At 40.2% G+C, this 17,462-nt stretch overlaps 1 protein-coding gene across 1 annotated transcript; it reads right to left on the minus strand.

Moving 5' to 3' along the window:
* Positions 1-41: 41 nt before the first annotated feature.
* On the minus strand, positions 42-17,122 carry LOC118821734 (mucin-2-like). Its single transcript, XM_036590463.1, has 3 exons — positions 16,931-17,122; positions 141-734; positions 42-58 (listed from the first exon to the last, which is right to left on the minus strand). The coding sequence occupies exons 1-3, from the start codon at positions 16,974-16,976 to the stop codon at positions 42-44; spliced, it is 657 nt and encodes a 218-aa protein (XP_036446356.1). The 5' UTR covers positions 16,977-17,122.
* Positions 17,123-17,462: the final 340 nt, after the last annotated feature.

The following is a 17,462-nucleotide window of genomic DNA, read 5'->3' on the forward strand; positions in this document are numbered from 1 at the left end:
AGGCTGTACTGTAAGGTTAGTAGCTGGAGCAGGGGTGGAGGTCAGTTCAGTAACATTACTGCTGGGTGAGATGGTGGTGGAACCGTTAAGGGAGATTGTGGTTAGGGTGGTAGGAGATGGTAAAGGTTCTGTTATCATACCGTTTGGCGCGGTTGTGGTTGAATGGTCTGGTCCTGTGGAAGGTGAGGGGGTCCTTGTTGCATTTGCAGGATCCGTAACCATGGTGGTATTCATGGAAGCTGTTGTGGTAGCAGCTGCTGTAGTGTTCGGACTTTCTGATGGAATCAGGGTTGAGGTTGTGCCATTACCTGGAGAGGTTGGATCAGGGTGGCCAGTAGTGATGGAAACTGTTACTGTAGCAACCGTACTTGTGCTATTTTCTGGGATTATTGAGGTTACTGTAGGACTAGAATGCGTTCCCGTCGAAACGTCAGGCGTGGAACTCATAGGGTCTGTTGTATGGGTCGTTGGATTTGGGGATTGTGTTATTGTTGAGTTTTCACTTAACACTGTTGTTGGGCTGTATGGTCCTGTGACCTCACTTTTAAGTGTGGTGGGTGCTGCTGAGGAGGTGTTGGTTGCTTCTGTGTGGGTGGAGACCATGGTCTGGGGTGAAGTGGGGGAGGTAGGATCTGATGGGGAGGCACTGGTAATGGAGGTATAGGTGGTGGAGAGTGTTGTAGGAGAGTCTATTGTTGTGAGTGGGGTAACACTGGAATCCACTGCCATGACCGCTGTAAACACACGTAGAAAATGAAGTAAACAAGAAATACTACATAATCAGCAGATACACATAATACATGCTCATACATTGGCAATATGAGGTTTTGTCACGACAGCAAAGATATAACGGTCAATTTTGATGACGCATAATTTTATCTGTATCAGCCAAAATATTGCAGATTATATGTAGATAATCACTGACTTTTTATAGGTTTTAGTGACGTCTGATTTGGCAAAATTCATTTTTTTTTGCTAAAACACATTTGTGGGCAAAGCACGGATAGACCAACTGCAGAGTTACAGTGGTAACAGAAATGATTATGTAAATTAATAATATGGGGCTACACGTTTTATAGATTCACAAGACGATGACTATAGAAGAATTAAAGAACATTACATGTTTAGAAATGTGTGTCTGAATATTCACAAATACTATAACAATAAAACTTGAGGTAATCAGTATTGAAAAAAGTTATAACACTGTTTTCTGTAAGCAGCAGACCTGAGCTTGTTCCTGTTACTGCTACTTAACACTGCTATTACCACCAGCACCAGTAATCGTAACAATGGGCTGAGAATGAAGGGCCAAAAGTTTTCTGTGTTTTTCCAACTGCTTCTTGTTTGTATGCAGGCAGTGTATGGATAATCTCACACGCCGATTGAGCCTAATAGGCCGAGAGAGAGCGTGAGCATGCCAGGCCATCATTGTTCTAAGAATTTGTTCTCAGCTGGCAAGCCTGATCGCATAAAGGTTAAATAAAGAAGCAAAACAAAAAGGCAGTGGATGTATAAAAGGCCTTTTTACAGTCTCTCTCTATCTCTCTCTCACTCTCTCTCTCTACCAGGCACACATTAGATCCTGGGAGCTGACGGTTAATTTGATTATTTTCCAGGAACACGCCGTGATACAGTGTGTCAAGGTTTATTGCCTAGTAACCAAAACGCAATGACAGATTAAAAGGGGAAAAAAATGAGTTCGGGAACACACCCACCTGTCAAAACTGCTTTTTATTGCCATTTGTTTCTCATATAGAGAACCCACACCCGCAGCAAAATAAACACAGATACTCAGGAGTTAATCATCACCCAAATAAACACTTTCCTCAGACGCACAGCAGTGTATCTACATAAGCATTCACAGGTGCACACATGCACAAAATTCCTAATCAGCAGACTTACATGTAGGTTATCTCCATATGAATGAATTAAAAATGAATTAATATCAGAGATAGACTTAGGTATTAACTGCAGGTAAAGAAAGGCTTGCAGTTGCGTAATACTGAAGAACAATACACTCTGCAAAAACACACACACACACACACACACACAACAGGCTAGTCTAGGGGATCCCAAACTTTTATGAGCCAGGACCCACATGTAGAGGTGTTGTTTGTCCTGCGACCCGTCAAATATACTGTGAAGTGATGGCAAAAATGCCAAATGCCGAAAGTTTTCAGTCCACTTTTACTCAACATTCTGTTCTATCAATCTACAAACGCAATTAGATTTATTTATAATGATATCATTATATACAAGGGTATAGTGCTGCACACTGATCTGTAGAAAGTATATAGATAACTGGTTTGGCTGTGAGTGGTATGACTCGTGTGTGGCTGTGGTTAGCCATAGAGCTAACAACGCATTTATCAAGCTGGCTAAGTCGCTTTCCATAAATAGAAAAACACAAAAGTGAACACAGTCATGTATGATAACTACATACTCAATGCTGCCCACTGATCTGTACCAAAAAAAGTGTAACCCGTGTGGTTGCCAAGAAACTAACGCTGCAGTTAGCAAGCTGGCTAACGTACCTAAAAGAAACAGTGAAGTAAATCTAATACAGTCTCCTGACTGACTGTGTATCACACAATCTCTCTTTCATGTGTTTATATATAGCCAGTGGGGAAAAAACAGTAAAAGGTTTGTCTTTATGCACAGGTTAAATTAGCAGTTCCCCCATTTTGGAGGTTCAGAGCTGCTATGTGAATGGCCTTCCCTTCAGAGGTCAACACAGCCAAAGCAGCAGCGCTACTGTTAGTGGAAGCAAATCTGAGTGTCAAAGTTAAACTCGTTACAAAATTTCACACTGAATTTATTCGACCCGGACATTTGCGGCGCATTGAGCGAATTCCATTGAAATGAATGAAATTTCACTTGCTCGGAGAAGAAAGTGTGTCTGGGCCTTTAGCTGTCTGTATCTTGAGCAACTGTCCAAACACATACTTGTGCTTGAAAAAGGACACTAAGTGAGGCAGGGGTGGGGAACTGAGGGCCTTAATCCAACAAAGATTTGTAAAGGATAAAATGAATCAGGTGAGCAGGAAAATCATCATACTGTCTGGGACTTTGGTCCTCCAGGAAAAGAGCTCCACACCACTGAATTCAACAGATAAGTGTCTTGCACTTCCTGCACTTCCACATCTTACAGATCTGAATGCACAGCCAAAAGACGAGACAGAAGAAGTCATCATCAGCTTTTCTGCCTTTTCAGACACTAGGCATATATATCGCTGCTGTCGGATCAAAACCTCTTAACTCCAAAATAGTAACTTTACAGGAGAAACAAAAAACATACTTTACTGTTAATGTAAGTCAGTGGAACCAGACTTTTTCCATGTAATTCTGAGCCACTCGATCCATTCATCAGGAAATGTAAACACAATGTAAAGGGCAACAATCACTACCAAAATATGTCAAAAACTGAAAAATGACAAAAACAGAGATACAAGGTTTTGTTCCGACAGCAGCGATATACATGTATATATACATATCTATGTGTATGTGTGTGTGTATATATATATATATATATATATATATATATATATATATATTATATATATATATATATATATATATATATATATATATATATATATAAAATTTAATGTGTTTCCCTGCTCTTGTCATCACTCTGGATGTTTGCTATTAACTCCTTACTCTCAAATTAAGGGTTCAGGACATCATTTTCCTCGGGCAGTACAATATGGCTCTAATGCTTCATGCACTCTCAGGCCGTTGCCACTGTAAATAAGCAGGCAAATTCCCCTCTGCTTTTATGAACATATGCTGTTACTGTCAACAAGACTGATGCAGGTAGAGGTGGAACAGACACTGAACCACTCACTCCACTCAAGTTGGGGAGAGTTAGGATCTACTGGTAAGAATAAGTAAGAATGAATAGAATAATACAGCCCAGCTTAAGTCATATAAAAGAGACACTGTTTGAAGGTATTAGGGGAACTGTGTGTTTGTGCATGTTTGAAGGGGAACATAATGAGATCTCATGAGATCTTAGGGAGCAGCTGATAGATTTGATATGTTAAGTTGTTGAGGCTTTTGTGTAATTTTCTGTTAAATATACGTTTCCTTTTTTTCTGACACTGAAAAACAATGTTAAGAATAAAAAGGTTATGGTTAAAAAACACAACTTTGACCTCCATATGAAGATGTATATCCAGGATCATTGTGTTCATTAATGAAAACAACACTTGCTAATCAATAATCAGCTTCTTGGTGGTCAGTGCAAGCTATACAGCTTAAGTGGCAGTTACCCCACTGCAGGCTAATCCTGGTCACTTCAGGGTGAAGGCCACGTCAGCGTGTATGACCCTTTGTCCGACTGGGGCTGTTCTGGGTCAAAGTGCACCTCCCTCCCTATGTTTTCCCCACAGTTCCTCTGCTACTTGACCTCATATGTTGTGTGTTTACTGCATGTTGCTCATGTAAGTGACCATTCACAGTGAGCTATCACTCTGATGAATTATGTAACATAGAATTGTTCACTAGCACTGTTAACAGAAAAGCTGGACCAAACATGTTAACACGGCTTTTGATGAATGCAAGACTGGCATAATGCTAATTGGTGGCTATAAGATTTAATTCACTGTTAGCAGCATTAGCATTTTGGACTGATTCTGTAGTCATGTCATATTTTACAGGAGTTAACACTGGCTTGCTAGGGAATCTGTACTGGGAGTGGCCATATAGGACCACATATCTCAGCAACCAGCCAAATTCACCTTTAAGCCAACAGCAAGGCCTTTCTGAAAGTATCTACTCGGCTACAGAGCTTTTAACATGAGTTAGCAGCTGAACAAATGTTGATTCTTTCCCATCATGATTTCTTTTGCAGATAAAAGCTTTCTCTCCTTCCTGGAGCAAGATAGTCAACATTAAGCCAATCAATTTCTGTGCATGACGCCAGGAAACATCGCTAGTATGTTTGCTATTCGTTTATGCCAACATAAGGGTAAAAAGTATATGAAGCAACATCAGATCTGTTGTGGAAAGCAGGGCTGCATGTTGTAGACAAAACACCCTGTGATGTGTCCTAAAACACCTTTAATGATAGTAAAATAATATTAATATAAAAATAAAAATAATATTCTTTATATATATCACCCATGTCATTCCAGTGGCTGCTCAAAGTGCTTCCCAGACAGATGATAAAGCTTAGCAGGAATAGAAGAAATTATGAGTATTAATTTAAAATCATTTAAGACAATATAATGACAATCAACCTCTTATACCTTTACAACATCCACAGAAACTCTTCTGGAACATCTAGCACAACTCGGGACACTCATATCACATGAATATGTTTGTGGTGATTTATTATTTTTAAATAAAATAGTCGAGGTAATACATAAACCTAATTAGAATTTCATAATACAGTGTTCATATTCAATACACACGTGGAAGCTATGCTTCAAAAACAGCCCATTTTAAATTCAAAAATGAAGATTAACAGAGATTATGGCCTCAAGTCAGCCACTCGGACTTGCCCTTAACTTAACTTAAGTCTTGTGAAATTTCAGCCTGAGAAATAAACACAAACAAAGCTGATTATCAGGACTGCCAGCCTTAAAGCAGTAAATGAATAAAGGCTTTCATTTCCAACTGTAGGTGTGTGACTTTGCCTGTCAGTTTCGCTAGTCACACTTAGCCATCACTGCAGTACTGTTCTCCCACAGCTCCAGCAGCAGGTTCAACACACGTCTAAATAACAGATTATTTCTTTATATAAAAAGGTCAGTCTGATGGACAGAACTGAGTGCTACATGCAGTACACGCTGTGTTTAAAGGAAAGAGGCAAAACAGCCTGAAAGTTTGGCTAGCATGTAATTTGGATAGTAAGAATGCTAGTTAGCACAATTGCTAATTTGGCTAAAGTTGTTAGCTCTTGTAGCTGAAGTCTTAGTAAGTTACAGATTACACTTTTAAAACGTAGTAAAACTTCAGCTGGATTGGCTACTGTGCTAGCTAGCTGGCGTACCTGTTATACAAACTACACACTAACTGATTACACTGTTTTGCCTCGAGTGTATTCAGTTCTGTCCTTTAGGCTGTTTTTCATTTTTTTCTGTAATGAAATCCTTGTTATTTGAGACTGTATTCAATCTGGCAGCTCATAATGAAACTAGACTAAAACTCTCTGCTAAAGACTCAAGACTCGACTCGACTCAGACTCGCAAACAATATCATGTGCAGTCCTAATGGAAAAGCACTATGAGGCCTTTGATTCACAGCCCAGTGTTATCAGGTTGTGGAAAACATTGTGAAAGGCTCAGAAAAGCGCAGGAACCTGTGAATGCACCCTTGTTATTGTTATTATGGGGGAACTCCATCAGCCAGCCATTCGGCCCTGATGCACAGGCGGAGAGTGATGTAGAGTTGCCATAGAAACCGCTTGCTGGTAATGTGACTCAGTTGGAGAGAGAAGCGGACACTCCTCTTTCTCCAGTCTTCTGTGTGTGTGTGTATGTGGAGTGGAACTTCTGCTTCTGAATGAATCACTGTGTGTGTGTGTGTGTGTGTGTGAGTGTGTGTGAGTGCAGGGGGCAGACTGACCTTGGAGCCTATTTCTTTCCTATTCCACAAATCCACTCACACACACAACTCAGACATAAAGCAACTCTAAAAAAGGCTGAGCTTTTTTTTTTACATCGTGGAAGAAATGCAGAACCTGCAATCAACTGAATTACCAGATTCACATTTTCATAACTGGTACACAAAAACATAAACCATAACCAGTTTTGTAGTTTTCTCACTTTTTTACGTAAGCAAAAATTCGATTTACCTTTTGTGTTGTGTAAAAATTTAAGTGTGAACAAACCAATTAAAATGCTCCAAAATTAGTTGGAAAAAAATCTTGTTACATTAACTTCCAATACCATGTTAAAAATGCACAGATTTTTTTGTTGCGACAACATTGACATATGTTTCCTCAAAATGTCACTGGATCCTCTGAATTATGAAGTTGTTAAAGCTGCACTTTAAGTTTGGGGGATTTGGAGATTTCTCTGTTGGAAATGTGTAACATGCAGAACAACATTTTGTAACATGGGCTGTGCTTCGGACCCCTTCCCCACCTGGATGAATCTGACGATTGCAAACGTGTTGAAAGAGAATTCAAAGAGGACTCAGTCTAAACTTGGTGAAGGACGTGTTTTCTGTGGATGTCAATTATCTACTTTTGTTATCATATCTTCATCAGTGTAATGTTGATTTTGCATTTGAGGCCTAAATATCGAGGCGGATCTTTTTTCTGAGCCTGTGTGTGTGATGTTAATGATAAAGATGTATGAGGTGGTCTGAAAAACTCAAAATTTGACCCAGCATCTGATTTTTAAGTCGTTATTTCAGGCCCTGTATTGTTCCAGGGCAACTGACAGCAGCATACGCACATCATTTTTTAGAGAGTTGTTTTCTCCTGACTCAGTAATGCTAATCCTTTTAGTTTTAATAAAAAAAACCTTGAATAATGCCACTTTAAGTACTTGAAATACTGCTACATCCATGCTACACACAAACTAACATTCCTGCACACTGAAGTAAGGTAGGCAAGCCTAATACTATATAGCAGTGTTTGAAAATTTGTGAAGAATTTTCTGTTTCTTCATAAATTTGACCTAATGAGACAAAAAATAGACTTGGTCATTTATTTATTGAGGAAAATGATCAAATAATACATATCTGTGAGTTGCAAAAGCATGTGAAACTTTAGCATTAGCAGTAAATTTAAAAATACAGATTTTTTTGGTTGATTTTTAGATGTTTGGAGAAAGGAAAACACTGCATTCCAGCATAAAAACTTTATCCCATCTGTAAAACATGGTGGTGGTATTATCATGGTTTGCACCTGTTTTGCTGCATCTGGGCCAGGATGACTTGCCATCATTGATGTAACAAGAGAACATAGATCATGCAGCAAGACAACGACTCTAACCACACAAGTTATTCTACCAATGAATGGTTAAAGAAGAATGAAGTTTTGGAATGGCCAAGTCAAAAACGTTTAGTTGCAGTTATTGCTGCACAAGGGGGTCACACCAGATACTGAATGCAAAGGTTCACATACTTTTGCCACTCACAGATGTAATATTGGATCATTTTCATCAATAAATAAATGACCAGGTCTAATATCTTTGTCTCATGTGTTCAATTTGGTTCTCTTTATCTACTATTAGGACTTGTGTGAAAATCTGTTTTAGGTCAAATCTAGAAAATTCTAAAGGGTTCACAAACTTTCAAGCACCACTGTACTTCAACATTATCATGTATCAACACCAACTCCACAAACTGCAGGATACTACAGCCACTTAACCACCACATTTGATAAAGCGTGCTGGTTTGTGTGGGCTATTTTGGTATTTTGGTGGGGTTGCTAGTCCCCACAGCAGTGATAGCTTGCATGAAGCAACATTCGTATTTTGACTCCTTAATGACCTCAAATTCATAGGATCCAGTGATATTTGGTCAAATATATTAGGTATTCGGTCAAAATGCATTAACTTTGAGATGTTTTTGATCACCACCGGCTGCAGTTGAAGTGATTTTTGAGAACATTCATTTAGACCCTGAGGTTTTGTATGGGCGTTCCACCAACTGCAAAATGATGATAGAACTTCAGAGATCTATATCGTGAAAAGGGACCAGCCTGACCTAGCGTGCTTGCGGGTTTGAGGAGTAGTTTATAAGCAGCGTATGAGGTTGTGTGAGACTTTGCAGACTAAGAGGACCCGGCAGCTCACTACTGGGCACACCAAATAGGAGCCCTTTTCCTTTCATTTCTTAGGGTCCTTCCTCAATATCCCTCCATCGTCTCCTCTCAATCTGAGTATTAAGGATGAACACAAACAAGAGCAGTCCAATAAATCACTCTCATAAAGTTAATACTGGATATATGCTTAGCTTTGAGTTTCCCAGGAGCACAGTGGAGGGGGTTCCTCATAAAGGGTGAGTAAGAGGGAGAGAGAGGGGCCCTGAGGCTGGTGTATTCTGCAGTCGTGGGTCGCTACATCATCAAAGGCGCAGGTCGGATGCCAGGGCAGTGTGTATCTGATGGCCACAGACAGCTTTCACTTCCACCTTGGGCACACCTGCATCACTCTCTCTCTCTCTCTCTCACACACACACCCCTCTCTCACATTCTCTCTCACACAGACAGCCTTATTTATCATCTCTACTGCATCTAAACCCCAAGTAGGTCCATATAGTTGGTCACTTTCATAACTACATGATGTACAAATCAGTTTTACAGGAGTCTTAAAGAGCCCACATCCTCCATTTTTCCTGGACTTCAATCTTTTTTCCCCTGAGGCCCTTTGGTGTTATATACCACAACCATAATTTTAAATGACCTTTTTCTGACCTCTCTTTGGCAGTTAGTATTAAACAGGTTGTTTTTCTTACTGCACCTTCAAAAGACGTCTATCATGGAAAGCTGAAATTTTCTCACTTTTTTAAAGGTGATATATACAAATTTTTATGTAGCAGCAAACAACTCTTTTCTATGTAAAGACGTAGTGGAGTAATGACGTCCTGAGCAGAGAATGAAGTCACACCCCCTGTGTGTGTTGCAATCTGATCTTCTCTGTTTTTTGGTTTCATTGCTGGTCTGGCTGAGCGTGTATGTTAGTCCTGCCCTGTGAAAACGTTGCCCTGTCATTTTGTTTTGCCGTTCCCAGGCAGTGACCCCCCCACACAGCATTGTGTGAGCACCACTTAAGGTGGAACGGGAAAATTCGAACAAAAACCTGAGGCACCGGAATGTAGTCTTAACTGCTGCACCTTTTAAGGTGGAACGTGAAAAAGCTGGCGAAAAAGAAGCAGATTCCGGCTTCATCGAGAGCTAAAATGCCTGAAAAGGGATGAGGAGGTTCTGATTGGCTGCTCTGTTTTGTGCATTATCCAAAAAGCACTGAGACACTCCTGATAACTTTAGTGTGAATGGGCGGGGCAAAAGCTGTAAGTGCATTGTTTTTTGTGATATCACTAAACCACATATGTACATATGTATGTCCTGAATGGTATATTTAACTTTACCAATGTTTACATACTACAGTATACTCTCTGTTCCAAAAATGTGAAGGAAATTTGGTTTCTCAGGATATGGGCCCTTTAAACTGTATTTCTGGCAGGCCTCTCACCATCCGCCCTACATCCCGACCTCTATTACTGTCCATCTAAAATATGGATCCATGAGGACCAAACTGTGGCCCATAATAATGCTATATACCCCCTGTCTCTCAATTCATCTGTCTTTTTATAATCTTTCTCTCTATTTCCTCTCTTTCCTGCTCTGTCTGAGTGCTCTAAATGGCTCTTAGGTAACAGATGGCTTCCAGAAGCAGAAGAACCCGGAAGAAGCGCACATACACTCGCACAGTGTCATATCCTATTAAAGCATAGCCAGCACATGGCCTCCAATTAAAGAGGCAGATTTACTGTCTCTAATCTGATAGGATATGAGAGAGAGAGAGAGAGAGAAGAGGAAAAGAGATAAAAACAGATAGATAGATAGATAGATAGATAGATAGAGATAGATAGATAGAAAAAACACATGATAGAAGAAGAAGAGAGAAAAACAATAAAAAAAGAAAAAAGGGAGGAGAGAGGGAGAGAAGGAATAACAAAGAAAGGAAACAGGAAGAGGGAGAAAAACAGAAAAAAGAGAGATAAAGAGACATAAAGGAAAAGAAAGAGAAGGAAACAGGAGACAGAAAGAGAGAGAGAGAGAAGGGAGAAGAGAGAGAGAAGAAAGAGAGAGAACAAATACAAAATAATAAGCCTTCCTGCAAACAATGAATCATAATGAAGGAAAGCAAAACTCAAACACAGTAAGAAATTCTCATGAATTCTGATCACAGATTCACTGACAGCGACTGAGCACTAATGAATGATGTACATTAGCTGTTCAGAAGAGAAGAGAGAAAAGCTGTACTGAAACAAAGCTTCATTAACCTACAAACTCTCAGATTAGTATTACCCCACTATGTCCAGATTACTGCGCACTTCAACACACAGACTAACAAGCCTCTTACCTCACAGCCTTTCTGGAACACACCACCGCCTGACCCCTAATGACCTCAGCACCGCTCTGTTCAGGTCTGCACCTTTTCAGCACATTTCAAATAGGAAGTACTGAAACAACACACACCTTCAAAATAACAGTGACAGACCCTACAAGATGTGTAAGTTAAATCTACCTTGCTTACCTTTAAGTGCCCCTTACTGATATTATTATGGGCATGTCTTATTATTTTTAGCCTGGTTTTATTATTCCATTTTTAATCTTAAGATATATTTTTAAAAAACTACTCAGTAAATGTATGAAACTAATATCCGTGTTGTAGTTATGAGAGAACAGAAGTGTGGACCTAACGTGTTCTTAGAGTTTAAGGTGATTAAAAAGGAAAATCATCACAATGTGACCACATTAATTTATAGACTTTAACATCTTTACCATGCAATAAAAATCCCCACTAAAGAATAGCAAAGTTTAGATTTAATTGAAAATTAAATGCCCTTCCTTCACTTAAGCCCATAAAGCAGCACTATGTGCACCACTATAAGTCACCCTATAAAGCCTGAAATAATCATTTAAAAGTCAGCGGTACCAGGGCGGATTTGGCAGGAGTTTTTCAAACCACTTTATACGTCTTTACGTATAAACTTTACACGCACAGACTCAAAAAGAAGGTCCAGCTCAATGTTTAGAGCTCAAATGTAAAATCGATATTATACTAATGAAAATTTGATGACAATTAGTAGATCATTTTTTCACATCCTAAAAAAACAGTTCTCAGAGTTCTCTTTTTCAACGTACTCACAAAAGTCAGATTCATCCACTTTGATGTTCTGCATGTTGTGTGCAATTACACATTTCCACCAGAGGGGTCTCCAAATTCCCAAATCCAAATGATTGCTTTAAAGTGCAGGCTCACTAGTAAGTTATTGCTTTTTAAGATGTATTATTCAATAACTACCATGAATTATTCTGTAACTGTGGAGCTGATATGTAAGCTTTGTATTGGCATACGAGTTTCTCTGTAGGTACTGATAAAATTTTCTATCCTTAAAGTGGAATTCCATTCATTTTTCAAAATTTCAACATGATTTAATTACTGAGATATAAACATTCAAATTGGGGTTAATGTAAAATGAATCATTGTAGAGAAATGTACAGTGGTGGTGATAGGAACCAGCGGTCAATCAATGTCTACAACAAAACTCTATCCAAAAGGACCAGTGAACCTCCACGTCTTCTGCATTTTTAATACGTAACGTTGATAATGGTGATATATCTGAAAAATTTCAGAACCATCAGCCAACTGTGTTTGCACACTGTTGAATTAGACCTCCGCATTTAACCCATCCGTGCAGTGAAACACCCACATACATGCACACTAGTGAACACACACACCAGGGGGCAGTGAGCACACTTGCCCGGAGCGGTGGGCAGCCCTATCCACAGCACCCCGGGAGCAATTGGGGGTTAGGTGCCTCGCTCAAGGGCACTTCAGTCATGGACTGTCAGCTGAGGGGATCGAACCGGCAACCTTCCGGTCACAAGGCTGGTTCCCTAACCTCCAGCCCTCTCTGCCATTAATGGATTTAAAAATATATGTTTTTGACCAAAACCTTCTCAAAACTATTACAAGAAAATGTCAAAAGCATCAGACAGACTATTTGCCACCATTTCACCAAAGTAATAACTGTCTGTGAAGTAGCTTAATAGGCATTAAACTCTTCATATGTTCGGTTTTCTGTCATCATCACTATTAACTATTCTGAATCTGTAAGTTTCACAGAACATTTTAAATTGAATGGAATTGTCACTTGGTTAAATGGACCATTATATCGCTCATGGATGAGTTGACGACTGATCCTCTGGTCAGACACTCACACAAACTTACCCTCTCTATCAGCAGTACAGAACACACTCAGTGAATAAAGGCTAATGAAAGACAGCAGAGACATTCTTTAACATAATCTCCCATGTTTCTGTCTTCTTTCACCTCATCACTCCCTCTCTCCACCACTCTTGCTCTGTCACAGCCCTCGCACACCTCCCCTCACGCACACAATCATATCTGCATTAGGTCAGGGGGCTGCGCAGTTCCAGCAGGGTCTTTAAGAATGTGCATGATTCTGCAAATATGCTGCCATTGCTGAGTACATCTCTCCCCCAGAGAGATATTAGCCCAGCTTTACTCTCCTCTGCCCTCTGCTACATTTCTCACCCCTCCCTCTCCCTCTCTCTCCCCCTCTCGGAGACGTCTTCCAGTGGGCAGCAGCAAGCAGCAGTGGACGTGGCGCCAGACACAGAGGGGGGACTTGACCCTCAAGGCCAATCTTCTATTCCTGCTCTGAAGGTTTTACGCCTGCCACGCACACACTTTATTAGATGCAGAGAGACGCCCTGAGGCCGGCCAAGCGCTCTGAGACCCAGGCTTGGCTGGGCCACTGCCCCTGCTTGTGTGGCTGTCAGCATCTTCCAGTTCACATCAAATCTCTGACTGAGCCCTCTGGTCCAAACACTAAAGACATGAGGGTCTTCTGAGGACAGTTTGAGTTAGTGAAGCACTGAGCTGATAGTGTAATAAATGTGAAGTTGTAATAAATGTGTAATATATGTGCAATTTCACAAACTTCCTAGAAGAACACAATTTAAAAAAATTACAATTTAAATGTTGGTGTAGCATCAACTGGTACCAAATGAAACCCAATAAGGTTCTTTGCCATAGAAGAACCACTTCCAGTGAACAGTTCTTTAAAGAACCGTTCTGTAAATCACATTTGTGAGTGTGAAGAATCTTTTAAAGCTTAATGAAAGACCACATAATATAAAGCTTCTATACTAAAGTTGATTATCATTTTTATATCAAATATGAAAGTGTGCAATTTTCAAATCACAAGAGCTGCATTTTTAATTATTTGCGATATCGTTTATATTGTCTTAAGTTTTAGTGGGGAAATTTAACCCAATAGAGCTTGTGAAATGTACAAAAAAATGGATGTGCTAACTGACCAAAAAAAAAAAAAAGCCAAGTTTAACTTCCTCAAATTGTTCAACTGTTCAGCCCTATTCAATCCCTGTTAAAGGTTCCTCAAGCCAAGAGCCATTTTACAACCGTATAGGTTAGGGGTCAGAAACATGCGGCTCTTTTACTGTTTTTAGATTTTTAGGTATAAACTAATCCTCCTTTACAGTAAAATAAAGCTGATCGTTCAACACAGTTTTAACAATAAATGATCTTAAACGCTGGAGTTAATTTATATCTGCTAATTCATCCTTTAACCCTGAAGGTTGGTGCACAGACTGCTGGTCACCACAGCAACGCAGATAACAGTCTCACCTAGCTAGTAGCTAACGAAACAGCAAAGAGAAAGATTTGAGATGAACATCGATAATTTGGAGACGAATGGACTTATTTGCATTTCCAATCACTCCAGCTGGTTTCCCGATACGTTTAATCTGCAACAAAAAACTGTCAAACACTAAAAAGTCACAAAGCTGAAATAATTTTTCCGTTCCACCTTAAAATGGTACCACAGATACATTCTAGCACCTCAGGCACCATTTAAAGTGGAACAGGAAAATTCAAAGAAGAAGCTGGTGAATGAGAAGCTGACCTCAGCCTCATAAAAAGTCCAAATTGAGAGACATTTTACTGTCAGAGATGTGACAAAAGCATCTACAGCTGAGCTGAAGCTTAAAGTAGTGTTTATATTATGTTTTTTAGCCTATACCAGGACATTAGCACATACTGAGACATATTTACAGACAAGATGGTAAATGTTACTTCAATAAAATGGACATAAAATGTTGTGGCTTCCAAGGTGGTTTGTTGTTGGTTGAAAGGACAAAATGGCTCCTCTTAACGTCTGAGCTGCGACCTCTGGTATAGCAGAACTGTACATTAGCCACTTCTGTATATTTATGTACTTATGGCCTTCATACAGCACTGGTATTGATTCGGAACTTAGTAGTAAACATCTCGGAGTTGGTACTGAGAATGAAAAAATGGGATTGGTCCATACTTAGTTGGACAGAACACGCATTACATACTAGTGAAACAGTAACTTAAATCGAACACTTAAATCGAATAAATCGAAAAATGTGGAGACAATGGTAAAAATGGCCTCTTGCTTATTACTCACTTATTAAACTTGAGACAAATCATTCAGTAACTACTATGAAGCTAAAAAGTAATGTTGTTTGAAAGTGAGGAACTGAAGGGAGGGGTAAACCAGTGTTCTGTTCTATCGTTGCTCATATAGACTCTATTGTTCCTGTCAACATCGTTCCAAGCGTGCAGCACGGCTACTGCGTCACAGCTGCCATTTGGAAACTTCTCTGAATCTAAACCTGCAGGAACGTAGCCAAGTGTTTCATCCACAGCCATTCACGATCATCCCAAAGCACTGACTCAGACACAAGCGTGTCCGTGAGCATTTGAGCGCGGCACAGTGACTCACCCCAGAGTAAAGCCTCGAAGTAGCAGGAGAGACATTCAGGGCCATATGGGAATCCCTGAACAAGGCTAAAGCCTCAGGGCACCTTCATGAACATTCTGTAAATGCTGCATGTATGCACACTACTTTCTCCATGTACCACATAAGCAAAGTCAGAAAAGAAGCACAAAATCACTTCTGATGAATGAAACTTTTGCTTGACTCAAAACACAAAACTTCCCTTTTCCAGCCTTCACTGAGGCTCCCATGATGCTCGCGAATAAACAAATTTTTGACGTACTGCAGATCAGGCTTAATCATTCACCAACTGGGGGATATTGCAGCAAGTGGGATGTTTGATGTTGCCAGGCAGTTTCAATAGGTCTGTTGTCCAAGTTGAGCAGAGCAACTTAAGCTCATCCTCAAACAGTCCAATGAAACAATGCAGTAGAAGTAAAAGTAGCTGCTTCTGAGTTGAGCAGGAGTAAATAAGAGTATCAGATTCAACTGCAGTGGAACTTCTCAGTTAATCCAGCAACTGCCAGCATAGGAACTGAAGTCTGTTCTTCTCTTTTAGGTCTAACATAAAACGCTAGAGCTCCAAAGTGAGAAAAGAACCAACAAAAAACAGAATGAAATTGGCCCAGAAAGGGACTAAAAACTAAATAAAACTAAGGACTTACAGTTGAGTACACTCTTTAAAAGATGGCTCTTCAAGGGTTCTTTAGTAAAGGGATTGGTTCTATTTGGAACTATGAATGCTATATAGAACCATTCCATGCTTAAATGGTTCTCTGCATAGTGAAAATGTTCTTCAGATTGATAGAATGTACTGGACACAGCAATTTTTTGTAAATGGTTCTATACAGCACCAAAAAGGGCTTCCATAGTCAGAAGCTTGAAATTGTAACCTAAGAAGAACCCTTTTTGGCACTGGTTCTATATACTATTCATGGTTCTATGATTCAATATAGTACCAATAAGTGTTCTGCTATTGTTAGAAGCTTGACATCGTAACCAGAGAAGAACCTTTTGGTGCTATATAGAACCACAGAACCATTTAATCATTAAATGGTTCTATAAACTACTCATGGTTCTGTGATTCTATATAGCACCAATAAGTGTTCTGCTATTGTTACAAGCTTGACATCGAACTCTTGTTGGTGCTATATAGAACCACAGAACCCTTTAATCATTAAATGGTTCAATATACTACTCATGGTTCTAGATAGAACCATTCCCTTTTCTAAAGAACCATCTGAGTGTAAAAGTAAATGTATTAGTCCATCAAACTGTGCAGAAGTACACGGAGCTGAGTGAATGGACACATGCTGACCCCTCATCACCCATCGCCATCCACCACGTTCTTCTAGAGAACCGGTCAGGCTTGGTCACGGTGCCTGAAACCTTAAAGCTCTGCGAGGACAAGAACAGCTTAGCTCCCTCCAACAGCCTCAGATCTTACCTGATACCACGAGCAGTGAAAAGACGAGCCGGGGCACTGACCACATGGTGCTCCGCTTGTGTGGGTAAAGCCTCGAGAACGTCTTCAGAGCGTAAAGACGAGCGTAAGAACGGAAGACGACGCCACCGACTTATTGCTGAAGTGCTGGGATCTCGCACAGCATGTGTTCCGCGCGCTTGGACGTGTTGCCTGAGCGCGCGCTGCAAGAGCAGGTGGGTTTTATTTCCCCCCCGCCTGTATTCGGACGAGCCACGCCCCCTATGCTAGGATTGGCTAGGAGTTTCATCAAGCACCCGACACTAACAAGAAGGCAGCACACGATCAGCCAATCCCAACTGTAGGAGGCGGAATAGTAGCCAACTGGAACACAACAATCCAACCTTAATGCTAGACGCTGCGCCACGCTAGCCAATCATAGCGCAGGGGGGGGGGCGTGGCTTGGCTTCAGGTCGTTTCAGCGCGCTCTCGTTGTTTATCCCTCTAGATCTATTTCTCCAGATCTCGAGATAAAGAGAAGTGAGCTCAAGGAAGT

Source organism: Colossoma macropomum, unplaced genomic scaffold (assembly GCF_904425465.1).
Source record: "Colossoma macropomum unplaced genomic scaffold, Colossoma_macropomum, whole genome shotgun sequence".
Lineage (NCBI taxonomy): Eukaryota > Metazoa > Chordata > Actinopteri > Characiformes > Serrasalmidae > Colossoma > Colossoma macropomum.

Coding starts and splice junctions, on each gene's coding strand:
- LOC118821734 (XM_036590463.1), bottom strand. CDS start 16,976: ATGTGGTCAGTGCCCCGGCTCGTCTTTTCACTGCTCGTGGTATCAG. Junction 735..16,930: donor TTCACTGCTCGTGGTATCAG/GTAAGATCTGAG, acceptor GTGTGTTTACAG/CGGTCATGGCAGTGGATTCC.